Source organism: Silurus aristotelis (assembly GCF_946808225.1).
Source record: "Silurus aristotelis genome assembly, chromosome: 23".
Lineage (NCBI taxonomy): Eukaryota > Metazoa > Chordata > Actinopteri > Siluriformes > Siluridae > Silurus > Silurus aristotelis.
Window position 1 is genome coordinate 13,411,289 of NC_139596.1, and position 24,808 is coordinate 13,436,096.

General features: G+C 36.5%; 1 protein-coding gene across 5 annotated transcripts in view; it reads left to right on the forward strand.

Moving 5' to 3' along the window:
- The window catches only part of mctp1a (multiple C2 domains, transmembrane 1a), a 151,574-nt gene that overhangs the window by 58,444 nt on the left and 68,322 nt on the right, over nt 1-24,808 (forward strand). For 3 of the 5 annotated variants that reach the window (XM_083527616.1, XM_083527618.1, XM_083527620.1), the window contains exons 2-6: nt 2,701-2,818; nt 17,834-17,976; nt 20,792-20,871; nt 22,248-22,359; nt 24,061-24,099. In XM_083527616.1, the coding sequence (XP_083383742.1) occupies nt 2,701-2,818; nt 17,834-17,976; nt 20,792-20,871; nt 22,248-22,359; nt 24,061-24,099 (492 nt within the window). The remainder of the gene's footprint in view (nt 1-2,700; nt 2,819-17,833; nt 17,977-20,791; nt 20,872-22,247; nt 22,360-24,060; nt 24,100-24,808) is intronic. The other 2 variants (XM_083527617.1, XM_083527619.1) reach the window with 1 other exon arrangement.

Here is a 24,808-nt window from a genome sequence, read left to right on the forward strand (position 1 = left end):
CTTTTGTACTTTATCTCAAGTGAAAGTTTAAAGGGAGCACTTTTACTTTCACTGGAGTCATATTTTACAGAGTCTACTTTTACTCAAGTACGTTCTTTGTGTACTTCGTCCACCAATGTTCACTATTCATCATAATCTTGTAAACTTTGTTGGGCTCAGGGGGGTGAAACTCTAGCAGCATCATATCTAATTCATAAGAGATCAATTCCTCTCCATCAACTCTAGCCTGCTCATTATGCAAAGCCACTTTCAGTCTAGTTAAGAAACCTAAAATGCTTGTGATCCCTTGAGACGCTTTGAATGAAAGCAAGAGAGGAGGCACTTAATGGTACTTAAATGTGATGGAAAAATAGCTTCTCTGTCTTACGAGGCATCCGTGATGATACATCTGCCATATCGCATGTTGGTCTTGAATAAGATCAGCAGATGATCTAGATTTTTGCATTTTGTACAACTCTGTAACACTATACACCGAGCAGGCATAAAATTATGACATTATAACATTATGAAAGGTGAAGTGAATAACACTGATTAACTCTTCACCATGGCACCTGTTTATAGGGTGGGATGTATTAGGAAAGTAAACATTTTGTCCTCACGGTTGATGTGTTGGAAAAAGAAAAAAATGGGCAAGTTTGACAAGGGCCACATTGTGATGGCTAGACGACTGGGTCAGAGCATCTCCAAAACTGCAGCTCTTGTGAATGGTTTTAACGGTCTGCAGTAGTCAGTATCTATCAAAAGTGGTCCTTGGTGGAACAGTGGTGAACTGGTGACTGGGTCATGGGTGGTCAAGACTCATTGATGCATGTGGGGAGCGAAGGCTGCCCTGTGTGGTCTGATCCAACAGACGAGCTCCTGTAGCTCAGATTGCTGAAGAAGTTAATGTTGTTAATGCTCGACGGGTCAGAACTGTTTTGGCAGCAATAGTGGGACCAACACAATAATAAGCAGGTGGTTATAATGTTATGCCTGAACTGTGGCTATAAAGTGTATGTCTGGTCAGTGTACACCCAAAAGTATAGACACCTGTCCATTAAACCCACTTGTGGATTTTTCCCAAACTGTTGCCACAAATGTGGAAGAACACAATTGTCTTTGTATAATGTATGCTGGTTTTAAAATGGCAAGTGAGGTCCAATAAGACATGATTAAGAACTCAAATTTTCTTACCTTGGGTCCTGACCTCACACTATAATAAACACATTTTGGATGCAACCCAGGACTCCACACACATCATTACCTGACCTCGCTATTGTGTCTCACTAATAATTGATTAGAATGTCTTCCCAGAATATTGGTTTGTTACAATGGCAAAATGGGATTAATATGGGAGGTGATAGCTCAGTAGTTAGGATAAGGGACTTCTGATCAAAAGGTCATGATTTCAAATCCCAGCTCCACCAAACTGCCACTGGTGGGCCCTTCAGCAAGGCCCTCGACTGCGAAGATGTATAATGATATAATTGTAAGTGGCTCTGGATAAGGGAGTCTGCCAAATGCTGTAAATGTAAATCTAAAATGAAATGTATGAATATATGCAGAAGTGGGCATCTCCGGTGTCCACAAACTGGCGTATTGACCAGATATATTGCTATTTAGTAGAAGCCAGAAAGAGAATGTAACTCAAGCTGTAATGCTTGAGTGGTGGTAATGTAGTGCATTAAGAGCATTGGCGTGTCCTTGTTAGCTGTGGAAGTTTTAACAATGACTTCAGAAATAAGGTTTTAGTTTTTGTCAAGGTGTAAATTGCCTTGGTTGTGTTAAACTTTGAGGTGTTACTGAATATCCTGTGTTCAGAAAAACACCATCTTCTCCTGATCTTCTTAATCTTCAGGCTTCTTTACTGCAGCTGTGACAACATACAGTCAGATTTTATATAGTTATCTCTGCAGATACAGATTTCTTTTTAGCAGAGAAGGGATTTTGAGAATAATGTTGAATATGTTTTATCAACCATTCAGCATACTTTTAAAGCAACAGATGTTTCATACCTTATAGTTCCTTCTTGCAATGGTCATTGATATAAAACAGGTTCACAGAAGACATAGTTCAATGTCCTGAATGAACAACCCATAAGTGACAGTGACAGGGAAAAACCCCATGAAAAAAAAAGCCTTGAGAGGAACCAGACACAAAAGTAAGCCACCCTCTTCTGGACATTGGGATTAATAATAACACACACACAACTTTTTACTGTAAAGTCAAACAGAAAGTATGAGTAAATTGCAATCCGGAATTAACTAAGGAAAATGTTTACGATAACAGCAGCCTTTCGTATCCACTAAAGAAAGGGTGCGACGTGGGGAAAAAACAAAGAAATCATTTTGTTCTATCCAAAGTGACTTACAAGTTAATTAGAAATCACTCCAAGCTATTAAGCTAAGGATTAAAGGTTTTACTCAAGACCAACATTGCCTCTTTGTGGAATGAGATATGAAGCTTTTAGGGAAAGTGCCACGACAATGGCAGGATTCCACTACAAGTCCAGCGGTGGCTTAATGCATAAAACTACACTGTACTTGTCGGTAGTTCCTCTTTAATATCAAATCAGTGTGTATTTTATCAGAAATTTACTCCAATATTTTAACATTTTCTCATGAATGTAATTTTGTTCTCAGATCTGTATCTGTCCTTGTAATGATATATTTTTTTAAACATCGTGATCTTCATACTCTTAACTTTTTTCTCTACCTACAGGGCATCAACACTGTAGAGCCGAGTAATGCAGATCCGCCTGGACTCATCAGCCCCGGGATGTACCAACTGGACATCGTGTTAAAGAAAGGCATTAATCTTGCCATTAGGGACAGAGGAGGTAGGACATGATTATCTTATAGCTCTTTGTTTCCCTCAGTGGATACTTTCATGTTGTATTTAAGTTTTAATATGGATGCTGACTTTTGTACCAAGATGCCAGTTGTGGTTGGCAGTGTTCAACATATAAAAGATGAAGTATCATACTTCCAAGATCAATACGAATCTAATTAAATCAAATCCGAATTGTTGGCCAGTTTCTCCTTTTAAGCTCACATCATCTTGAGTTGTTTGTATCTTTGTAGACAGCTGGCCAAGGACTGATGGATTGCTTTTGCATTACCGGTCCATTATCTGGGTAGCTCTTGAGTCATAGAGAAAACAGTGTGCACTTCGGTGCACAACGGTGTGGACTAGTAATGGGCTCATTACGAGCTTATGGGACGCTCAAACACACCTGTCTAAACATTGACATGCACTTATTGAATGGAGAAATGATCACACCTCATACTTGTACCAATACAATACACATTACAAGCGAGCCTAAGGGTAAACATGTTTCTGAAGGAAGCCTGGGAACCTGGTAATGAGAAAAAAAGTTCCTTGTACACTTAAAATGGTTTATGGGAACATAATGATTTTTCTATATTTAGTCATTTTTTGATTTGTATTTCTAATTTCAACATTTTTCCCACAACAAACTTCAATTTGCCATCCATCGTTTCTCTCTCTCTGATAACAAATCATTTCTGGTCTTCTAAAAACACCTCCCACTTCCATTACCTGTCATTCAAGTAAGATTGGGTGACTATGATTGAATTATCATTAACATTTTCCACGCTCCCTGTCCCTTCGTCTCTCAAGCTTAGCAGTAGCCCAGCTGAGTCTCTCCTTATCTGAGCATGAGTCATCTCTGGTTGCTTGTGAAGGCAACACAGCTAATGCTGCCAACCACTGTAGCTTCAAGATCGTACTGGAGCTGCTAAAAAGGAACACTGTCTCATTTTCATCATGTCCTGTATATAGCAGTTAGAGGAAGACATGCGCAGATTTCTCATAGGTGAGAAGGTGGGATAACAATTTTTGGCAAATAAAATGACGTCCAAAGGCCACTGAATTTCAGACAGAGCACTCCCTATAATATAAATGTTCTATATACAAAAGCGAGCACACCCCTCACATTTCAGCAACTATTTTAGTATTTCTTCTCAAGGGAAATACAATAGAGAAGAAAATTGGATATATTTTAGAGTAGTCTATGTGCAGCTTGTATATCAGTACAGATTTACTGTCCTCTGAAAATAACTCAACATACAGTCATTATTGTCTAAAAATTGATTACAGCTGTATGTCGTGTAACCATGCAATGCCCTATTCTGATGTTATTGTTTTGTCCATACTGTATTACAGCAGTTAAAATTTTATCTCATACTGACCACTAGATGTTCAACATGGCACCTCATGGTAAAGACTCTCTGAAGATCTGAGAAATAGAATTGTTTCTCTTGACAAAGATAGCCAGGTCTATTATAAGATCAGTAATACCCTTAAACTGAGTTACAGTACAGTGGTCAGGGTCATACAGAGGTTTTCCTAGACGGGTTCCATTTAGAACAGGCTTCGCAAGGGTCCATCAAAGAAGCTGAGTCCTCGTGCTGTACGTCAGGTGCAGAAACTGGCTTCAAAAAACAATTGCATGAGTGCTGCAGCATTGATTTAGAGTCCGCTTGTCAGTGCTCAGACCATACAGCGCACACTGCAACAAGTCGGTTTGCATGGCCCTCTTCCCAGACAGAGTCTCTATTTAAAGTTGACTAACAAGAAAGCCCGCAAGCAGTTTGCTGAAGACAACCTGATAAATTACAATTAATTACAATTGAGTAATCAATTTTTTTATCTCAAACATAAGTAGTTAGTAGTTTGGCTGATAGCTTTGGTAGAGAAAAAAGTCAGTTTAAAAGTCCTAAAAAAAGTGAAATGTGAAGCAAAATGTGAATGCTTGTTTGTTTTGTCATTATGTGCTGTCTAGACAAGAAGTGCCCTGAAAGTGTTTAGTATTCAGCCAAGAGGGCCTCTGCTGGCAGGGAGGTATCATGGCTTGAGCCAATGTGATAAGTGGGTGTATATGTGTGCATGAGTCACACAGAGACAATTTATCCCACCAAAATTAGTGTGTTGTCTATAACTGATAATTTGGTCTCTCAACATTCTTTCACTCATCAAGTTCTCAGTTCACAGACTGTCAAAACAGTCATTTATATCTCAGTACAAGGCGGAAGGCCTTTCCTAAAGAAAATCTATTGGACCCAGACTTTTATAGATGACTGAGCTAGGGGACATTAGTGGGCAATGAGAGGGATACAGATAAATATATCTGCTTTGATAGAGAAGAATTAGTGCAAGTTCCATGAACATGAGTAATCTGCCAGTCCCCAAAGGAACTTTTTTAATGATAACTTAATTATGACAGCATGCATTATTCAGTAATCTTTTTATAGCTCTCATCGCCGGCCATGATATTAGAAGGTCGGATTAATTATGAATGTTGGGATGGGTTTTTCATTAATCTTAACATTTTTAAATGCATTTTCTTTTCTTTAGATCTAAACAGGGTAAATATGTTGCTTTCTGGCACATAATGTTTCTTTGATGCATATCTTTTGCACCATTTTATTGTCTCTAATACCCCAAAGTCTCCACCCTGTTCATTCTATTTATTCGGATTACGTGGCAGAAGTGCAATATATTGAAGCATTCGGTCAAGAATTTGATGTAATATTCACACTGAAACAGCAGAGTTGCGATCAAATGTAATCTCAATTTCAAGTGTACTGTGGCATGGGTATTGGTGCCAGACAGACTGGTTTGAGTATTTCAGAATTTGCTAATCTCTTAGCATTTTCACACACAAGTCCCGAGAGTTTACACAGCAATGGTGTGAAAATAGACAAAACATCTAGTGAGTGGGTGAAACATTTATTGCTGAGAGAGGCCAAAGAAGAATGGCCAGACTGTGGTGAGCAAAATTATTGCAGAATACACATCATGTGAAACTTTTAGCCGGATAGAATACATCAACAGGGCACTAAATAAGATTCCATTCCTTTTAGCAAAGAACAGGAATCTGAGGCTACAGTGGGAACAGAGCACAGAATTTGGCATTGGCAACATGAATTTATCGACCCAACCTGTCTTGTGTCAACAGGCTGATGGTGGTGGTATATTGGCGTTGGAATGTTTTTTTTCCGAACATTAAGCCCATTAATACCAATCGAACATTGTTGCTGACCGTGTGTATCCATTAATAGTCACATCTTGTAATGGCTACTTTTAACATGATGTCATCTCAAAAAAAGGTTCCATTGAACATGATAATGAGTTTAGTGTACTGTCATGTCAGCATGGATAAGGATCTTGTGTTTGTGGACAAATGTACACATGTATGAGAACGCGCTCATATTCATTTCAAACAAACGATCATATTGGAGAAACTGGCAGTTTTCCCAGTTAAGGGGACCAGTACAATCAGTAGTCACCACTATATCATTCATTACATTAGATATTCTGGTTATTATTCAGATAAACTGGTTTTGTGCCTAATTTGCCAGCTGCCATGAAGATTCTATTGCATCTTGGAATCAAATTTCCCAATATGTGCATTACTGGGCTGGAAATACTCTACTCTTCTAAATGCGACTTGGATTCCTCTACTTTGTATTGATTTTTTGACGCTTTGCCGGTGGAACCTCTGAAAGCCTGAAGGAAGAGAACCACTTAAAATTTTTGAAACAAAAAATAAAATCAATTAAACAACTGCCTCAAAGGTCCTGGCCATTAAAGCTATTATAATAAACTAATTTAAATCACTACTTTTAAGACTAAGGTGATTATGCCAAGTATGATTTTATTTGAATCTAGTAATTGTACTTATCAGTAAGATTCATTTGAAATATGAAAAAGACAGACTTATAGACTCATATATATATTAAACTGGTGAATGATTCGAACTTTGTCTTGTAAAATCTGGACATCTTCTAGCACTTAAATTCATTATTCAGAAGCCATTAGCTCGACCTTCCTCCTTTAACTATGTTGAAAATAAGATGTGACCCATTAGCGGTTGATTGGATTCATCTTTAAAACTGACACAGTGTGTGTCGTACAGTATAGTGGTGAGGGGAAAAAACTTTATAAAAATATTTGATGCACCAATACCCATGATAAATTTCTTTTAAGTATTTAAATTAATTTTGTGAATTAAAAGGACAAAAAGCCCCATAATAGAAAATTAAATATTTTGGAGGAATACAATAAAAAATCACAACATCCTAACCCATCCAGAGCTAAAGAAAAAATTGAACTGAGACCATCAGTGCCAAAGCTTTGATATAATACAGAAAAAGCGGATTACCATGTCATTTGCAATATTCATCACAAAAGAATTGCTAGGCTTTTGCTCAGATTGCACATGCTGGAGCCAAGGTACATCAAAGATAAATAAAGAGTAGTAACCCAGTAAAAACAAACATGCCATGTATGGAAATAAGAATTGATGTAGTGCCGAAGTAAGTTGACATTTCAATGAATCATATTGGACCCAAGATTCCTACTCTTATAGTGAGTACCATGTTTTAAAATCCTGAAATCCTGAATCTTGGCACTCACAGAAGTTGCTGAAGTTGTCTTCGGTTTCTTCAGTGTCTTAAAATTGGTATATCTGAGCCATAGTTTCTTGTAACACATTTAGTTGATTAGACTGTGTGTACTCAAGCCAGGGCTGCATTTCAAGTCTGATTATAACGATAGAGGGTATCCCTTTGATACATTAAGCAGAAACACACTGCCTCACTGTGGCTCTGCAGGATATCATTAATGCTGAGCTATACACTATATTATCATGACTAATAAAATGATAATGAAAACTGAGACTGTATCAAACTCTAGGTTTTAATTACGTCTGATTTTTATTTATTTATTGATATTTTTTATAAAAATGGTCAAACAGAAATGGCATGTTAATAAAAATGAGTGCCGTTAAAACAAATGAAAGAAATGAATGAACAACCCTAATATGTCAAAATTCAATATTACTACCAAACAAATTTGACATTTTGTTATCTAATGAATGTATCCAGGCTGAAAACCACCATATAAACACAAGCAGAGAAAAGATGGTGATGATCATGTGATCAGGAAAGTCTCTGTTCTCAGTCATGTTTACATCTCTGACTCCCTCTGTCTCATCCACGTTATCATCATATTTTTTGTTGCCTTCTGCCTTGCTGATTGTTAGCTTCATAAACTAGTCTATGTCTGTGGTGTGTGAGAGCCAGGAAATGATACACCAGTGATTGATTGAAAAAGCTGCGCAATGACAGGAAATGGGTTGATGTGCTGAAAACGGCGCACAATGAGAAGAAAAAATATTGATTATGTCAGCAAAAAGATTAAAACTAAAGTAACGAATCTGGTTTGAGTGAAAGTAAAAAGTTGTCCGGAAAAAGAAATAGTAAAGTGAAGTACTGACACTGGAAAAATCTACTTAATACAGTTTTTCTACTTCGTTACTCCCCACCTCTGACACACACACACAAACACACCCCAGCTGCTGGTTTCAATCCAGAGGTGGTACAGATTATTCTACTATGTGCATCAATGTGTGAACATTTTTAATTAGATTTACTCAGGTTCAGAATCCTTCAGAAATGCTTCATCCTACACGTTTCCTTTCTTTTCTTTTTTGTTTTTTTTTTCTTCACTGTTTCTGTTTAGATCAAAACGAAGAGTTCCTTCTTATACTGTCATGCTGAATAAGACCACATAATGCCACTGTTACAGTTGCTAGACTGTAACAGTTGCTACAGTTTGGTATCTTTTAAGTGACATTGCTGGTTATAGGAACAGCCAGAGATTTATGAATTAATCAGTATCTGTTATAGAGGTTTGTATTAAGGATTATGTTGTTATGATGTCATATTATGCCATATGGGATATTCAGTAGTATTGGCAGATACTTGGCAGATATTTGACATCCTTCCATTAACTGAAACAACTCTGCAAGCTAATGCTGCCATGTGATGCAGAATGTGATAATGTATGTGGGAATAATTGGTTCTAATCACAGCATTAGGTGTGTAAAATAATTGAGTAATGGAGTGGCACTGGGTAAATGAGTAGATAAGCCTGTAGACAGATCAACAGATTTTTTGTGGTTGATGGGTTGCTTTAGAGATGAAAATCAGTTACAGTCAGTCATGACTATATATTTATTCTGTAGGTCATGTAAATATTTATCAGAGTATTCAGTCAATGATATGTTTTTGTAGCTATTTGAAAGACTGGTTGGGGTTGTAGCACAGCATGTATCATTACACTTTCATTCATCTTCAGTAAGGGCTTTATCCTAGCCAGGGTCATGTGAAATCCAAAGTTTTTTTTGGGGTACACTGGGTATAAGGCACACAATGTACAATGTTAAGATGAGAGATAAGATGCACAATGTTACTCACTGTGCCATAATGCTACCGTATGGTGCTCAGTGATGGGCAGGAACAGGCAGCCATGCAGTCCAGAGTGTATTTCTGTCCAGTGCACAATGTCAATGGGATATATTACAAATCTTCCAGAACCCTGATTGTTTAAGTATTCAAGGTCAGAGGTGTAGCATGGAGCACAGTAAAACATGAGATCTGTAGCCCTTGTGCAGGAAGTCAATTCTTGAACCAAAGCGAGTGGACTTTAATTTCATGCTGTGCAGCCTGCAGGATGGATGATTCCAGTCTGCTGGTTATAATAGACCCATAAAAAGTGCAGTTCTGTGCTTGAAGAGTCATGTGTGCTTCAGTCTGGGAAAAAGAAAAGAAATGGTACCACTGTGATGGATAGTCCAGTCTAGTCCATTGACTAGATTTTCAGTGACTGTGTTTAGTTTTTTGCTTCACGCCATTATTCTGTATAGTTTGACAATTCTTTCCCTGATCTGATTTCTTGGTGATTGCCTGCCTCACATTTGACATAAATCAGAATAATGTCAAAGCTGTGGCCTTACAGTTTATTTTCTTTCTGATAATATAGTCTTGTGGCATTGCCTTCCCATAGGCTTTTCCTGCTGATAGCTCAAGTATATTGGGAAGTGACGTATTAGAGGTCTACTGAAAGTGGATTTTACCAATGCTGATAGCTTAGTTAGATTATACTTGCAGATAATGATCAATCAACCAATGGTTTTTAAAATGGATACTGGTTTAAAACATACCACTCCATGTAAAATAGTATTGCACCTTAATTAAAGTAAAGGTAATTTCAATGCTGTGGACTTTGTGAACACATTTAAAAATGGCCATTTTAAGCATGACTGGATTTGGATGTGAAATGGTAACACTTTACAGTTTTACAGATTCTATTTGCAACATTAACCAAAGATGCTTTTGAAGAATTGTTTATTGTTTGTTCATTTACTAATTATTTTTTTAATTAAGTAAATTTATGTACAGAGCGCAGTCATGTAAAAAAAAAAAAAAAACGACGTGGTGTCACTGACTCACCTCTAGAGGCAGCTCTTGTTCTGTATAATGATGAGCGAACTTTTCATTTGCTCCAGCGCAGACACAACCCTGAAAAACTATCGGTATGGATATTTGCCGATAGCTAATACTGTAGTTCCAGCAATTAACTATGGGTGCCGATAAATCGTCAAAACTGATAAACAGTAGATAATTTTGCAATCAGGTATATTTGGCCTTCTCTCTGGGCCAAAGTGATACTTTGTGCTTATGTTCTGAACTAAAACTAGAGATTAAGTCTAAATACTAGGACTTCTTTTTAAGAATTCCTAAACAGACCTTCCAAATTTCTCCCAGTAGTTGAAAACCATTTTTATTATATTGAATAATAAATTTAATGACTTGGTGGCTCCACACAGTGATACAATTAGATCAAACATTTAAAGCTAGGTGACCTTTAAAAAAAAATCCAAGAACTCCATAAGCCCACATTTACTTTATGAACAATTAAGATTTTAGATCGCATATTAAAATGTTTCACCTAATAGAAATGGTTAGGAATTTAAAAGCCTATTTAAATTTTAAGCTATACCCAGTAAAGTAAAACCTATTTCAATAAAAGGAAATTGGTGAATAACTTTAAAAACCTCAATATATAATACTTTTATGATAAAGATGAAGTGTGAATTTCCATCACTATGTATAAAAGTGTAAATCATTAAATTAGACAATGGAAAAGGGCACAGAAATATGCTTTTACTAACAACATGTTGTGTAAAAGCTATTGTTTAAAACCATTCCGCATACACGTTATCTTATATTGGGTAAAACTATGTGTTAAATGGCACCATGGGACTTTGTATAGGCACATACTTTGGTAACATTGCTCCCTACAGTGTGATTAAGGGATTGATACATATTCATACCCTGCAGCAATTTGGATTCACCAATCCATTTTGCGAGAGGTGGGAGGAAACCAGAAAGGCATTTCTGTCTGCAAATAATGTGTTGCTCCAAATAAAATGATATTTAAATAGTGTATAGTATGGACTTGGTGATTAGATAATAATATTAATATTCAGAATACCTAACTTAAATAGTTATTTTATAGGGCTTGTTTGGCATAACTAATACTAATTCTACATAAAGCCAAAATTGTTGTAATTGCATTATCTAAAACGATTATGGGTCAGGGACTGCTGAGCAATGCTCTTTTTCGCAATGTGATAGTGTATATATCATCCTGTTGTCAGGTCTCAAACCCAAGTTACTCAAATACAAGGCAAGAGCTCTAGCTGTCTGCCACCATGAGGGATGAAAGCTCAAATACAGAGATAAACTCAGAATCTGTGGAAAATCTATTTTTGATAGTAAAGTCCACAAAACACAAAAAGGGTCAAAAGCTAAAAAAAAATGAACAGCCTTTTTAACTGCATCTAATTCCCATAACAAACTCATGATAGCTAGCTAGCTAGCTAGCTAGCTTCTTTAATTTCATTGCACAGGGTTTCAATCCTTATGGTGCATTAAAATAGAAATAAATAGATTATTAAGTATTACATATTTAAACATTAGTAAACCGTTAAAATATTAAGGTAATGCACAATCAAAGATTTTATAAAGTTTGAGCAGTTCTAGGTGTTATTTTGTCCAATCTTCACATTTCACATAGGTTATATACTCTACCCAGTTATGGGGGGTCTTTTTAAGCATCACTGACTCTACTTAGTTTTAATTGCTTTGGAGAAAATTGTATTGCTGAATACATTTTAATTCTCCCGTTTGTACATTTTGTATCCATTTTTTCTTAAAAACACAGATCCTCCTGTGATAACCACTACTGTTGTTTGTTGCATGTAAAGCTGAAATGGGAGTCAGTAAGTGCTCAGCAGTCTAGGTGTATAGTTAGATGTACTGCTAGGCAGCTGAGAGGATGTGTGGACAAAGCTGTGTGGAACAGATAAAGTGCTGGGTCTTGCTGAGACAACTGGTAGTTGTTTTATGAAGTTGACATCATTATGCAAATCCTGCTGTTAGGCTTACTACTCTGAGCTCTGAATGGCTAGGAGCATCCCACATTTACATTTGTTCTATGATAAACTGATTCGGTCTAAAACGAGAGAAATAAAGATGTTGTTCTCTGGCAAGTTCTAATCACAATAGGATCTTTTGTAGACAGATGTATTCTAATTATTATGCGCACCGAGCAGCTCATATTGAAAATCGCTTGTCTTTATTCTCTTGAATTTCTTAAATTAGATCTCTTACAGTGGAAGCATACAGCTGCTCTTTTATCACACCAATGACTCATATACAGTATATTAAAAAATATGGCTTAATTCATGTAAATACAACAGATTGCATTCGCTTTCTACCGTTATGTTCGGCTACAGGTGAACCCAGAGAGAGGAAGCACAAACATAACATCAATAATGCAGACCAGTGGCCCTGCTACAGGCATAGGGACATGATTAATATAATTTCTTAGTATACTTGACATCTATCAGTGGGAAAAGCCCATGGTGAGGCAGTGTCACAAGATGATGTGTAGAGAAAGCAAATGAACTGTAAGACCACAGCTGATAGATGAGAGTGCAAACTGTGGTCAGGCAGTCACTAGGAAATGGCACAACTGAGGGTTGGGTTATATTAGAACTTATAGGAATGGTAGGTTGAAGGACTTGATTTCAAGGACACAAACACAGAGCAGTGCTCTGACAAATCCATTAGCTACTAAAAGTTTAGGTGATTCACGAGTTGAGAAAAGTATTATGGTCTGAGAAAAAAACCTCAGACGTTTCCTGAACTGAAATATATCAAACCCTTGTCTCTAATTATAGTTTGGATACAGGATAAAAAACAAACATAACACTCAATGTAAAATAGTATAAAAATGTGCTTATTGAAATAAAAAGGAATATATAAATTATATGCATACTATTAATATAAAAAAACTATTGAGAATATCAATATTACTAAAACTATTGAGAAAAATAAGACGCATTCAAACTGAAACAAAAAGTAAATCTCCAAATGAATAAAAACAGTAACATCAAAAACTAATAAAAAAAAAAAAAACACTCAAAAAAACCAGATTCGACTCTAGAGGCCGCTCTTGTACTGTATAACGCAACCCTGAAAAACTATCGGTATGTATTTATTTTTTCCAACTATCGGTGTCTATTAATCGGCAAAATCGATGAATCGGTCGACCTCAAGTAATAGGTGATGTCAGTGAAGCTGTAGCCATTCAGTTTATCTCAGTGCATTTCTGTTACAGTTAGTTTTGAATAAAGGGAGGACATTTCAGTATAATTCAAGGGTATTGTAAATTGTGTGCATATCTGTTTTGAAGAAAATCAGAAAAGGATCACCTTTGCTGTAAAAAACTGCACACTTGTGCATATCCTGAAATCTGCAAATCAGATTTCTGCCTCCTAAAATCTGAGATGAGTGTTAATGATTATAGCAGTGCATTATTGTACTGATGTCATAGAGCAGCCAGTGGGTGTGAAGAAAGGCTTCAGCACACTGAGTTATGATAAGAACCAGGGGGAGCGTGATGTGAAGTTAAACTTGAACTCCCTGCCCATGCTGAGTGGCATTACAAGCACACACACACACACACACACACACACACACACACACACACACACACACACACACACACACACACACGCAAACCCCTGTCTTGGCCTCTACATCTATCTGAACATCTGTCTAATATGGGTCCAGTAGGAGCTAATCACCTAATTTCCAGACCAGTGCACTGACCTTGCCAGTATCAAAAATGTGTCCATGTGGAACCTTCTGGCATCTTTATTATTGACCTGAACATTATCCTAAATGATAGGACATTGCTGCTCGTTATATACAGGCTGTACCGTGGATGGCTTTAGTTGAAAATCTGGAGCAGTCTGAACTAACGGTACTTTATCTCTCCACAAAAGAATCTTCTGTTTAAATTAGGTATTTAATAAGGAATAAAGGGATTGTATTTGTTTGTTTGCTGACCTCGATATACTTTTTTTGACTTTTTTTTTTATCACAGTTTCTTTCTTATGATCTGCTGTCATCTGAATATGGCAGCATATTTTCTAGGCTCACGATAAAACCTTGATGAATCTAATAAATCTATGGAAGGCCAAATGGCTTTGCATGGATTAAGTGGGCTGATAAGGACAAAGGGGAAGCTGCAGACGCTGACAAGATAACTGATGTGACTTTACTACTAGACTGCTATGGTACAGAAGTGCCATCTAGTGGACAATTTACAACATTGCTGTTGGTTTTGTTAATGGGAGAGGTATACCTGAAAAGGGTAAAGGGGCTTGTTACTTGTCACATGTACATTACAGCACAGTGAAACTTTTTATTCACATGTTAAGAAGCTGGGGTTAAGCCTTCAAAAGCAAACCAGAGGGTTAAGGGTCTTGCTCAAGGGCTAAAAGTGACAGCTTGCCAATAATGGTTTCTGAACCCCCGATCTTCCGAGCAGTAACCCAGAACTTTAAGCAGTGAGCTACCACTTTCCTGTGAAACAAACAAAAATAAATAAATAAAAAGGATTTTTAAAGAACTAATACTAAAGAATTCAAAGGAAATCTTCTCAAACCAAATACTTTTCTGAGATCAGCACAAAAAATGTAGACTGAATTTTTACCAAGCATCAATAAAACTATTGCATCACTGCATTAAGATTTCTGCTATACATTTTTTCATTTCATTTCATATACTAAGATAAACTAGCTTCTAAGAAAAAAATGCCAGGAGGTTATATATTTTTTTCCATAGGAGGTCTTAGGCTTTTTCAAAAATGTCGTAAATGTAAAACATTCATGGAAAACACAATAGCAGCAAAAAGCCAAAAACGAAAAAAAAAGGGCTAAAATAGGAAACTTGAATATGGAACAATAAAGCAGGGGATTTATTAAAGCATGTTACTTAATAAACTTACACAAAGAAGACCTGAAAATGCAGAACCTACCAGTGGTGGACAGTAACAAAGTAAATGTAATTTGTTACTGTGCTCAAGTAGCTTTTTCATGTGTCTGTACTTTACTGAAGTATTTCCATTTGGGGAGACTTTAAATTCACTACATTTCAAAGTCAAATATCTTACGTTTTACTCGACTCTCTTTTAGTGAAATCAGTCGTTCCTTTTTATTTATTATTTATATAACTAGTCAAACATGCAGCGATCCACCAATCAGGGTCAAGCGCATGCTCTTTTTTTAAACTTGTTCTGATTCGCACTTAGTGTATCTACTTACACTGACATACAGTTCAGCATCAGTTAAACAGCAAGCAGATCATTTTGAGAGCAATATTTGATAGAACAAACTCCTGACTCAAACTTGCCACATCACCCGTGGACTTATTTTTTTAATTAGTTGAAAAGAAGGTTTTGTGCTCATGATAATTTTAATAGATATCAATCAGTGTTTAATTTATTAATATCATTCTATTAATAAATCAGTGTGCTGAAGGTAAACATTTTTCACATAAACTGAGATGATTAAAGAAGGACAAAAATTATAATCTGAACATTATACCAATAATAAATTATAGTACTTTGGATACTTAAGTACATTTTAAGGCAAATACTTTTATACTTTTATTTAAGTGAAAGTTAAACTTTTACTGGAGTCATATTTTATCTATTGCATCTCTACTTTAACTCAACTACATAGTTTGTGTTCGTCTTCCACCACTGGAACCTACGTTGTGTGTCTTATGCATAAAAACAAAACCGGTAAGCAAAATTAAAGCAGCCAAGGAGACCATGGCAAGTGCTGCCCTCTGGTGGTAGGGAAAGAAATGTTCCTATATACAGGAGCCTGAAATGTTTTACATTGAGATGTGTCTCAGGATCTATTTAGTCTGTTATGCCTTGTTAGATATGATGAAGCTTAGTGGACAGGAGAGAATTTAAGAAGAGCAATCTAGTTGTAACTTTACTAACTACTATGTAATTGTACTATATATTACTGTCAGAATTCTGGACAGAAACTACAATACCCATCAGCCACTGCACATCAATTGAACCTAGTACTCACTGACTGCCTGCACCGAGTCACATGTTAACTTAATCCACCTCTTAATACCACCACTATCATGTCACAATTATAGAAACCATCGATACTATAAAAAAAAACGCAATATAACAACGCGTGGCATTACAGAGAGAGAGAGACATTTCACATATGGAGGATGAATACCATTTTACTAAAGCAAGAAATATTTTTAAGTATTTCCGAGACCAAATCAATTTCTCTTCCTCCGTAGGCATAAAAAAGTCTAACTCTGGTGTATTAATATGAGCAGAGCTACACACGTGTTTTGCCAGTTGAACTTGGCTGTAACATTTTCCCTCTGACCAACCAATCAGAGAATGGAAAAATGCTGACAATATTCTGGGCCAGCTAGCTGCTCTGTGATGCAAATTTGAAATCTGATTGGTTAAACAAACAGCCCCGTTGGTAATATTCTCTATGGCCAAAGAGCCATACTTTGCAGATTAGATTGACATGGCAGCACATATAGGCTGAAATCTGATTGGACAAAAAATCTAACATCCACATACATGTATTGGAAAAAGTGCAGACAAGAGAAACGCTACGTAATGAAGAGAATAAACTGTTGGGATTGAATTAATACAATTTCACGGTTCAAATATTAGAATTTAGGTTGTAAATGGAGGTTCAGTGCTTCTGATAGTGTTTAGGCCAGCAGAGAAGGTTTTGCTGGCCCTGACCGCCCACCACTGATAGTCCATCATTTAAGACATGAATGTCAGATAATCTGAAAATTTTTAATGTATCCCCAAGTGCAGTCTCCAAAATGATCGAATGCTATGCTGAAACTGGCTCTTATAAGGACTTATCTTAGGAAAGGAAGACCAAGAGCTACCTCTGCTGCAAAGGATACGTTTATTAGTATTCCCGGCCTCTAGACACTACCGAATTACGGCACCACAAATTAGAATCCACATAAATGTTGTATATGTGGCAGACAATGGTGAAAAACCATTATTTTAGAAGAACAAAAGAAGAAGAGATTTGCATGAGCCAAGAACCACAAGGAATGTGCATTAGATCAGTGGTAAACCGTCTTTTGTTCTGATGACTCCAATTATGAAATTAGATGTAGAGAGGTTGAATGGACAGACCCTGAATGTGTGGTCCTTGTTGGTGACACTCTTGGTGACTTTTCGGGCAAATAGAGGCCACACTTAACAATCATCTTGAAGTGAAATACCATCTGGTTTGCACATTTTTTCCTAAATGGATTAAGATGCTTGAAAAGTTGAAAGAATAAGAATAAGAAAAAGAATAATTCTTAATTATTCTGACTGTTATATTCAGAAATTTGCATTAATTTATTTAAGTTCATTAAGAGAAGCCATTGCACATGGTGTTTTTCTCACAAGAACAGATTTTATTGATTTTCTGTCTTGGGTCCTTGAGAACGCAGACTGTAGACAGGCCACAATGACTCATGTTGCCACACACAGTACTGTGGTCTCTGGGCCGATGAAACCATAACTGTTCTGATATGTCACTTTTTTTTAGGCACCAGCGACCCTTATGTGAAGTTCAAGATCACAGGGAAGGAGGTTTTCCGCAGTAAGACCATTCATAAGAACCTGAACCCGATATGGGATGAGAAAGTGACCCTGCTGGTGGATAATTTAAAAGAACCCCTATATGTTAAGGTAAGATATGAGCCAGGGGGACTCTCTCTGAGCTGAACCAAGTCGTTGATATGATGGATGGTGGAGGAAGTAAGTCTTTACAGTTTTTCCAAGGTTTCGTCTGTTTGCAATATGACACTTGGATGATTCTGTGGTACTGTGATCTTTCACATAAACTCAGAAAAGCTGTTGCTTGATATAAATGCAGTGACTCTTGTAATGCTTTGGTCTTTTTTTTCACTGTTTGATGATTCACAGACCTCAAATGTTTTACTTTATGCAATTTCTCTGGTCAGAATAATAGAGACCAGAGTCTTTAGATGTTAAATGTTTCACTGGTATTTTGCTGTATGAATATTGTAGCATTTATAAGTTAAATCTGTACTAGGAGGATAACGGTACACTAAATTCACGGTTCGGTACTTACCTCGGTTTTTTAAGTCACAGTTTGGTTCAATTTCAGTACAGTTGGACGAAGAAATGCATAACATACAATTCCTTGTTCTTTTTTATTAACGCAGTTTATTATGATTAAAAATTTTGAACATTTGTAAGCAAAAGTAAAAAATTTCAAAACAATTTGGAATCAAATGTTTGCTTGGTTAAATAATAATATATAAAAATAATATTTTTAAAATTTTTAAACTTCGCTCAATTCCGAGGCAGGGACTAATCAAATTTGTTGTCCGCCACTTAATACGTCCATGTGTGAGCTCGGATTTTAACTATATTTCAACAAAAAAAGTTTTGGTACAAATAGGTGTACCGTTACACCCCTATTCTGTACAAATCCAATCTGTGGCTTCTTTGCAGAATGTCCGTGTTCCTACACTGACTAAATAGCAAAAAAACTTAAATCTTTGACTTGAAACTAAGGTTTTTGGAAGTCTACGGTTAATATTTTATTATAAAACAGACATGAGACAAAATTTTATCAGATTTATACTTATTAGTCACAGACATGGGCATACATCATGGGGGATATTTTTTAAATATCGCACGCTCTATTGTGCTAAATAAATGTATGTATACCTAAATAAATGTGTAAGTAGAAAAAAAACGCAAAAAATGCATTTAGAAACAATTGAGTTCTCTCACCTTCTCTACACACACGAGTCAGGTGTGCGGTTCATCTCACCTTCTCTACACACACAAGTCAGGTGTGCGGTTCATCTCACCTTCTCTACACACACGAGTCAGGTGTGCGGTTCATCTCACCTGCTCTACACACACGAGTCAGGTGTGCGGTTCATCTCACCTTCTCTACACACACGAGTCAGGTGTGTGGTTCATCTAACCTTCTCTACACACACAAGTCAGGTGTGCGGTTCATCTCACCTACTCTACACACACGAGTCAGGTGTGCGGTTCATCCCACCTACTCTACACACACGAGTCAGGTGTGCGGTTCATCTCACCTTCTCTACACACGAGTCAGGTGTGCGGTTCATCTCACCTTCTCTACACACACGAGTCAGGTGTGCAGTTCATCTCACCTTCTTTACACACACGAGTCAGGTGTGCGGTTCATCTCACCTACTCTACACACACGAGTCAGGTGTATGACTGCTGCTCAATTAATGTTCAACTCAATTAACTAGGGGATTTTATTCACTTTAAATAAAGCGATTCTCTTTAATGTAGTTGATGCAGATTCATTCATAAATTAGTTGCGGCAAAGATGCTGATTAGCGATGTGATTTTCCATGAATCTGTTATATAAGCGATTAAAATATGACTTATCTAGTAAACGTTAGCTTGTTTACAATAGCTTGTAGCATAGTGCACTGACACTAACACGCCAAACCTGTTTCCCATGCAGTGTTTTATTTGGGGCGATTTGGTATAATGTTCATTTAACATTAACACACAATTATTGTTTATCTGTGCATTTACTAAATGAGCACTGTGCTACATCCCAACTGACCCCACTGTAACTTTTTGTATAATCAATTTCTATTCTGTTCTTAAGTGTCTTATTTAATTTTAAATACAATTTTAAACGTTTTTGAATTCCTTGTTTTTATTGTTGTGAATATTTTTTTATGATAGTTTTACTTTCTTTATGTAAAGCACTTTGAATTACCATTGTGTATGAAATGTGCTACAGTATAAATACACTTGCCTTGCAGTATTATAGACTAGATAAAATGACGAAGAAAAGAAAAAATGGAACATTTTATATTTATTGTCCCCCCTACTGTTAAATGAAATTTACGCCCATGGTCACAGAGTGTCTGATATCTTTTTCAGGATTTCAGGATGTTGAATGTGGAAGTGTAATGGGTTTAATGCTTTTCTTTACGTGCAAAAGTCCATACATGGGTGTTTGACAGAAATATATAATTTTGAACATTTCGAAGCAAAAAAATTGACTTTTTTAAAGCAAAAATGTAGTCAGTAGATTAAAAAAAGTCTAACTTGATGGTGAGTAAGGATAGTAGGTCATGTTCATGTACCAAATGTACCAGAATCTACTGCAAAAGCTGTCTGATTTACATAACTACAGCTTAGTGACAAACCACTTCTCTCGAAAGTAGTCATTTACACCGATTTCATGTAGATATGCATTTGACTGAAGAGTGAAAGCGTGCTCCAAAAAATATGCTTGAAATAAACATTCATCCACTGCTATTCTCTGTACAGTTGTCAGTTATTTCCCAAGTGCAGGACAATGTGCTGAAATTTTCAGTTTGAATTGCATTTACACTACAATTGCATTAGGATTTTGTGTTCATCACCTGATCTATATTCTTGTATTCGTTCTCAGTAATAAATTCATATAATCTGTTTTTAAGTATCTGTCTTACACTTACTCTCTGACTCTTTACTTCAGGTCTTTGACTACGATTTTGGCCTGCAGGATGATTTCATGGGCTCTGCATATCTTCATCTGGAGTCCCTGGAACAACATAGGTCCTTCACCAACTTTATGACAGTCCATAATTATCACTTTTCTACATACTGTTGCTTTCAAGTTAAAATTTGGTAGCTCAGGGGTTAAGGCTTTGGACTCTGGATCAGAAGTTAACAAGTTCAAATCCCAGCATCACCAAGATTACACTGCTGAGCCCATAACCCTCAATTCTAAGCCACTCTGGATGAGGGTGTCTGCTAAATGGCATAAATATTTAAAATGCAAATGTTGCATGTTAACATGCTTGGTTGGAAAAGATCGAGACCGACCTCTAGTGTTTCTTTGTGGTAGTACAACTGACAGAAGAATTCAGATTTTTTGAGCAGTTTTACTTTATGGAAAGTTTTCTTTGGTTATTTATTGTTTTTATTATGTCTGTTTAATCAAAATCACATCTGGTCACATCAGAATTACACATAGTAAGTAGAGCAATAAAAAAATGCATGTAGAAACCAATTAAGAAAAAGGTGATGGGTTTTAATTGGTACTTTATAGATGTGAATAATAGACATAGATCTTTATTAGCAAGTTGATACAGTGATGTACAAGTGAAAAAGGAACTGGACGGAAACTATTCTTCTTTATAGATATGGAAATAAAATAAAAAACAGTTAATTCATAAAGAACAGAATTTCAGAATAATTATAATGCATGGATATCCCCCTCAGTAAGATATTGTGCAAAAAAAAAATCCCTTGATAGACCATATTTTTCCAAACTTGTTTATTCATTCATTTATACTGTATATCCTGAGTACAGGCTTTCTTTAGGACAGGATTATGGTGGATTTGGATGTACTCCAGGAATACTGGGTGTAAAATATCATGTTTTGCATTTACATGTAGGGCATTTGGCAGATGCTTTTATCTAGCTTTTAAGATTCAGATGCTTTTAAATTCATGACCTTTAAATCAGAAGTCCAACGTCTTGACGACTGAGCTCTTACTTTCCTCTAAAGAGTGGGAATAAACCATGGATGGGATTGTTGTCTTTTACAGAGCAGAATGTGCACACATAATTAGATATAGGGACGATTTCAAAAGCCAGAGGACCAGGAGAAACCCCCACAGGCACATACTGAATACGTGCAGTTTCATATTTTATGTAATTCAAATGTATATGTGATGTATAACACATAAATAAGGTACTTGCAGGCAGGTAGTATTTTCCACACAATTAAAGCTGATCTAGCATTTGTGCTCATATCAGTGATTCAGGCCCCGATATGTTCCAGACCCCATTAGACCCAGATATGTTTCTGTCATTCAGTGTACTTACATTTGTGCTATAACTACACAGATTTACTGATTAAAGGCAAGTTTATCTACATGCTTTTTAGTCATGTCTGACTGTTACTTTATTGGGCTTCCTTCAGATCCCTGGAGGTAACCCTTGAGCTGAAGGACCCTCACTATCCTGACCATGACCTGGGCTCTCTGGAATTGGTGGTCACTCTTACTCCTAAGGAAGGAGACTTTCGGGAAGCTGTAAGTGTTCTCTTATATCTTCCTACTCTGGTTTATTCCTCTTTTATTTCCATCTATGATGTGTGAGATTCTGAACTTGTGGTTTCCTTTGTAGCCGTTCATTTTGAGATTTCTGCATATTTGTGTAAATAGATGAAGAATGTTTTGATTCGGCTAATCTTTTGGAAGGTTTTTAAGAGGTCACGCATCTTATTTGATATGTGTCAGTATCCTAAGCTTGATGTACTTTAGAATTGAGTCTTTTGTTACTTTTGCATTAAAATGGATTGATTTTCATCATGGCATCCAGTGAAATGCAGATAAAAACTAAGCCGGAGTTATCGTAGCTGAACTTATTTTATTTCTCGCAGTTTACCTGCTCTCCTTAGCGCATGATAAGTCATTCAATTTGAAGGACATGACAAATAGGCTTAGTGGGCTAGCTGAAGTAAAATAATCCATATTTCATCTCAAGCCAAGAAATATATTGCTCAGGAAGAAAAGGCACTCATAATAAAAGCGCTAGAATTCCTCTCTCGAGAAGAGAAATGTGTTCAGCGCTGGCTGGTCCGTCCTAATTGCATCTTTGGACTTGCCTAGAGTTTTGTGTAGAGATTTCTACCTGATTTGGTATAGCTAATTCTTCCACCCCTACATGTGTAATAGAGCTGGAGCAAGCTCACAGGAGAAATATATGCTGCTTTGTCTAATTGTTTTTATAATGCTGTAAATGACTATGACTGATTGCACTGGGATTCGTAAGCCACCAATAGGCTGAATTAGAGATGGAGTTTTAGGACGTGTGTATGAATTGAGCTGGGAACGGTCAGTCCTTCTCTTGTTGATTTGTTTACGGTAGGTTGTGCAGAGGCTGCTGTCCTCAGCTTCCCCTGGCTGCTCCTGCTCTAATCATCAATTACCAGTTTATCATTCAGCAGCTTTAATCCAGGTCTTTGCAAAAAAAGTTTATGACATCTCTGTGATACCCTTCATTAATTAATTAACAGATCAGATTTGCCAGTTTATTAGGTACTGCAAAAATTCAGTACATTTCAATAGATTACACACTTACTAGCCACTTTAATAGGAGCACATGAGCGACTGTATTTTCATGCAGTTTGCCAAACACAAACAATACATAAAACCATGCAGAAATACAGTACAAAAGCATCAGTTAATGCTCACATTGAGCATCAACAAAACACATTTTTGCTGCACCCCAGGGACCTTCACACACGTTAGTTCTGTGGGTGAAAATGCTTTGTTGATAAGAGAGGTTAATGACCAGACTGGTTTGATTTGACAGCAAGGCAGGTGTAATATAAAATATCCATACAGCCATGGTGTGCACAAAAGCATGCCAGTATCACATCACAGCAAACCTTGATATATATATATATATATATATATATATATATATATATATATATATATATATATATATATATATATATATATATATATATATATATATATTTAAAATTGCATTTACATTATACATCTAGTGGATGTTTTCGAAGAATTTGACAACCCTAACACCTAATAAACTGGAAGCGTTTAACAGTACATCTATTACAAGATGTCATAATGCTTTTAATACACAGATTACTCATTTCAGTGTACTCCCTAAAAGCTTAACTAATCTCACACTCTTATCTCTAACGAGCTCATCGCACTGGGGATGGTGATAGTGGCGATGTAACGGCTTTGTCTCATTTACAGACCATGCTTTTGAGAAGGAGCTGGAAAAGATCCAGTAAGGTAATTAGGTCCTTCACTCCCTAAGCTCTGCAGTGTTCTGCCTCAGACCAAACAGGGCGTCTGTGCCTTACTCTTCTTAGCCGGTTAATTCTAGTCACTTTAATTTTCATGTGCGATCTTTATTTTCTACGACTTGCAATATACAGCTGAATTACTAACGCCATCTGGTGGCTGCAGCCACGCTTTGCTTAGCATCCATGTCCATTATTGACCAGAGCATCACAATTAAATCCTTTAGTTAAACTGAATTGTTATCTAAGAAGAAAAAACACACATCTCCAAGGATGTGTGTTTTAATAGATCATAAGTAAAATATAAAGAGCACTTTAAGGGAAAGAAATGACTATTTTTACACTGTGTATTGCAGCAACTAAGAAAATAAAGCTGTTCATTTTGCATTCAGTTTTTCATTTTCAGACCATTTGTTTTCATTTTGGCTGCAAAGCTAAGCTGCTTCATTCTTGAACATGATGCGGTGTGTAGAAAAATACTTTATCACTTGTGCAGTGACCATGTCATCAATGTAGTGTTTAATAAATATTAAGTATTTGGGATTAGCCTAATGCTTTTCTATGAAACATTTTGCTGTTATGGTTTACTTTTGGACTGTGTGATGTTTCAAAGTCAAAGTCAAAGTTTAACTGCCATTCAGACAAGCAACAGGTTGCAATGCAGAACAAAATTGCGCTTCTCCAAAAGCTCCATTGTG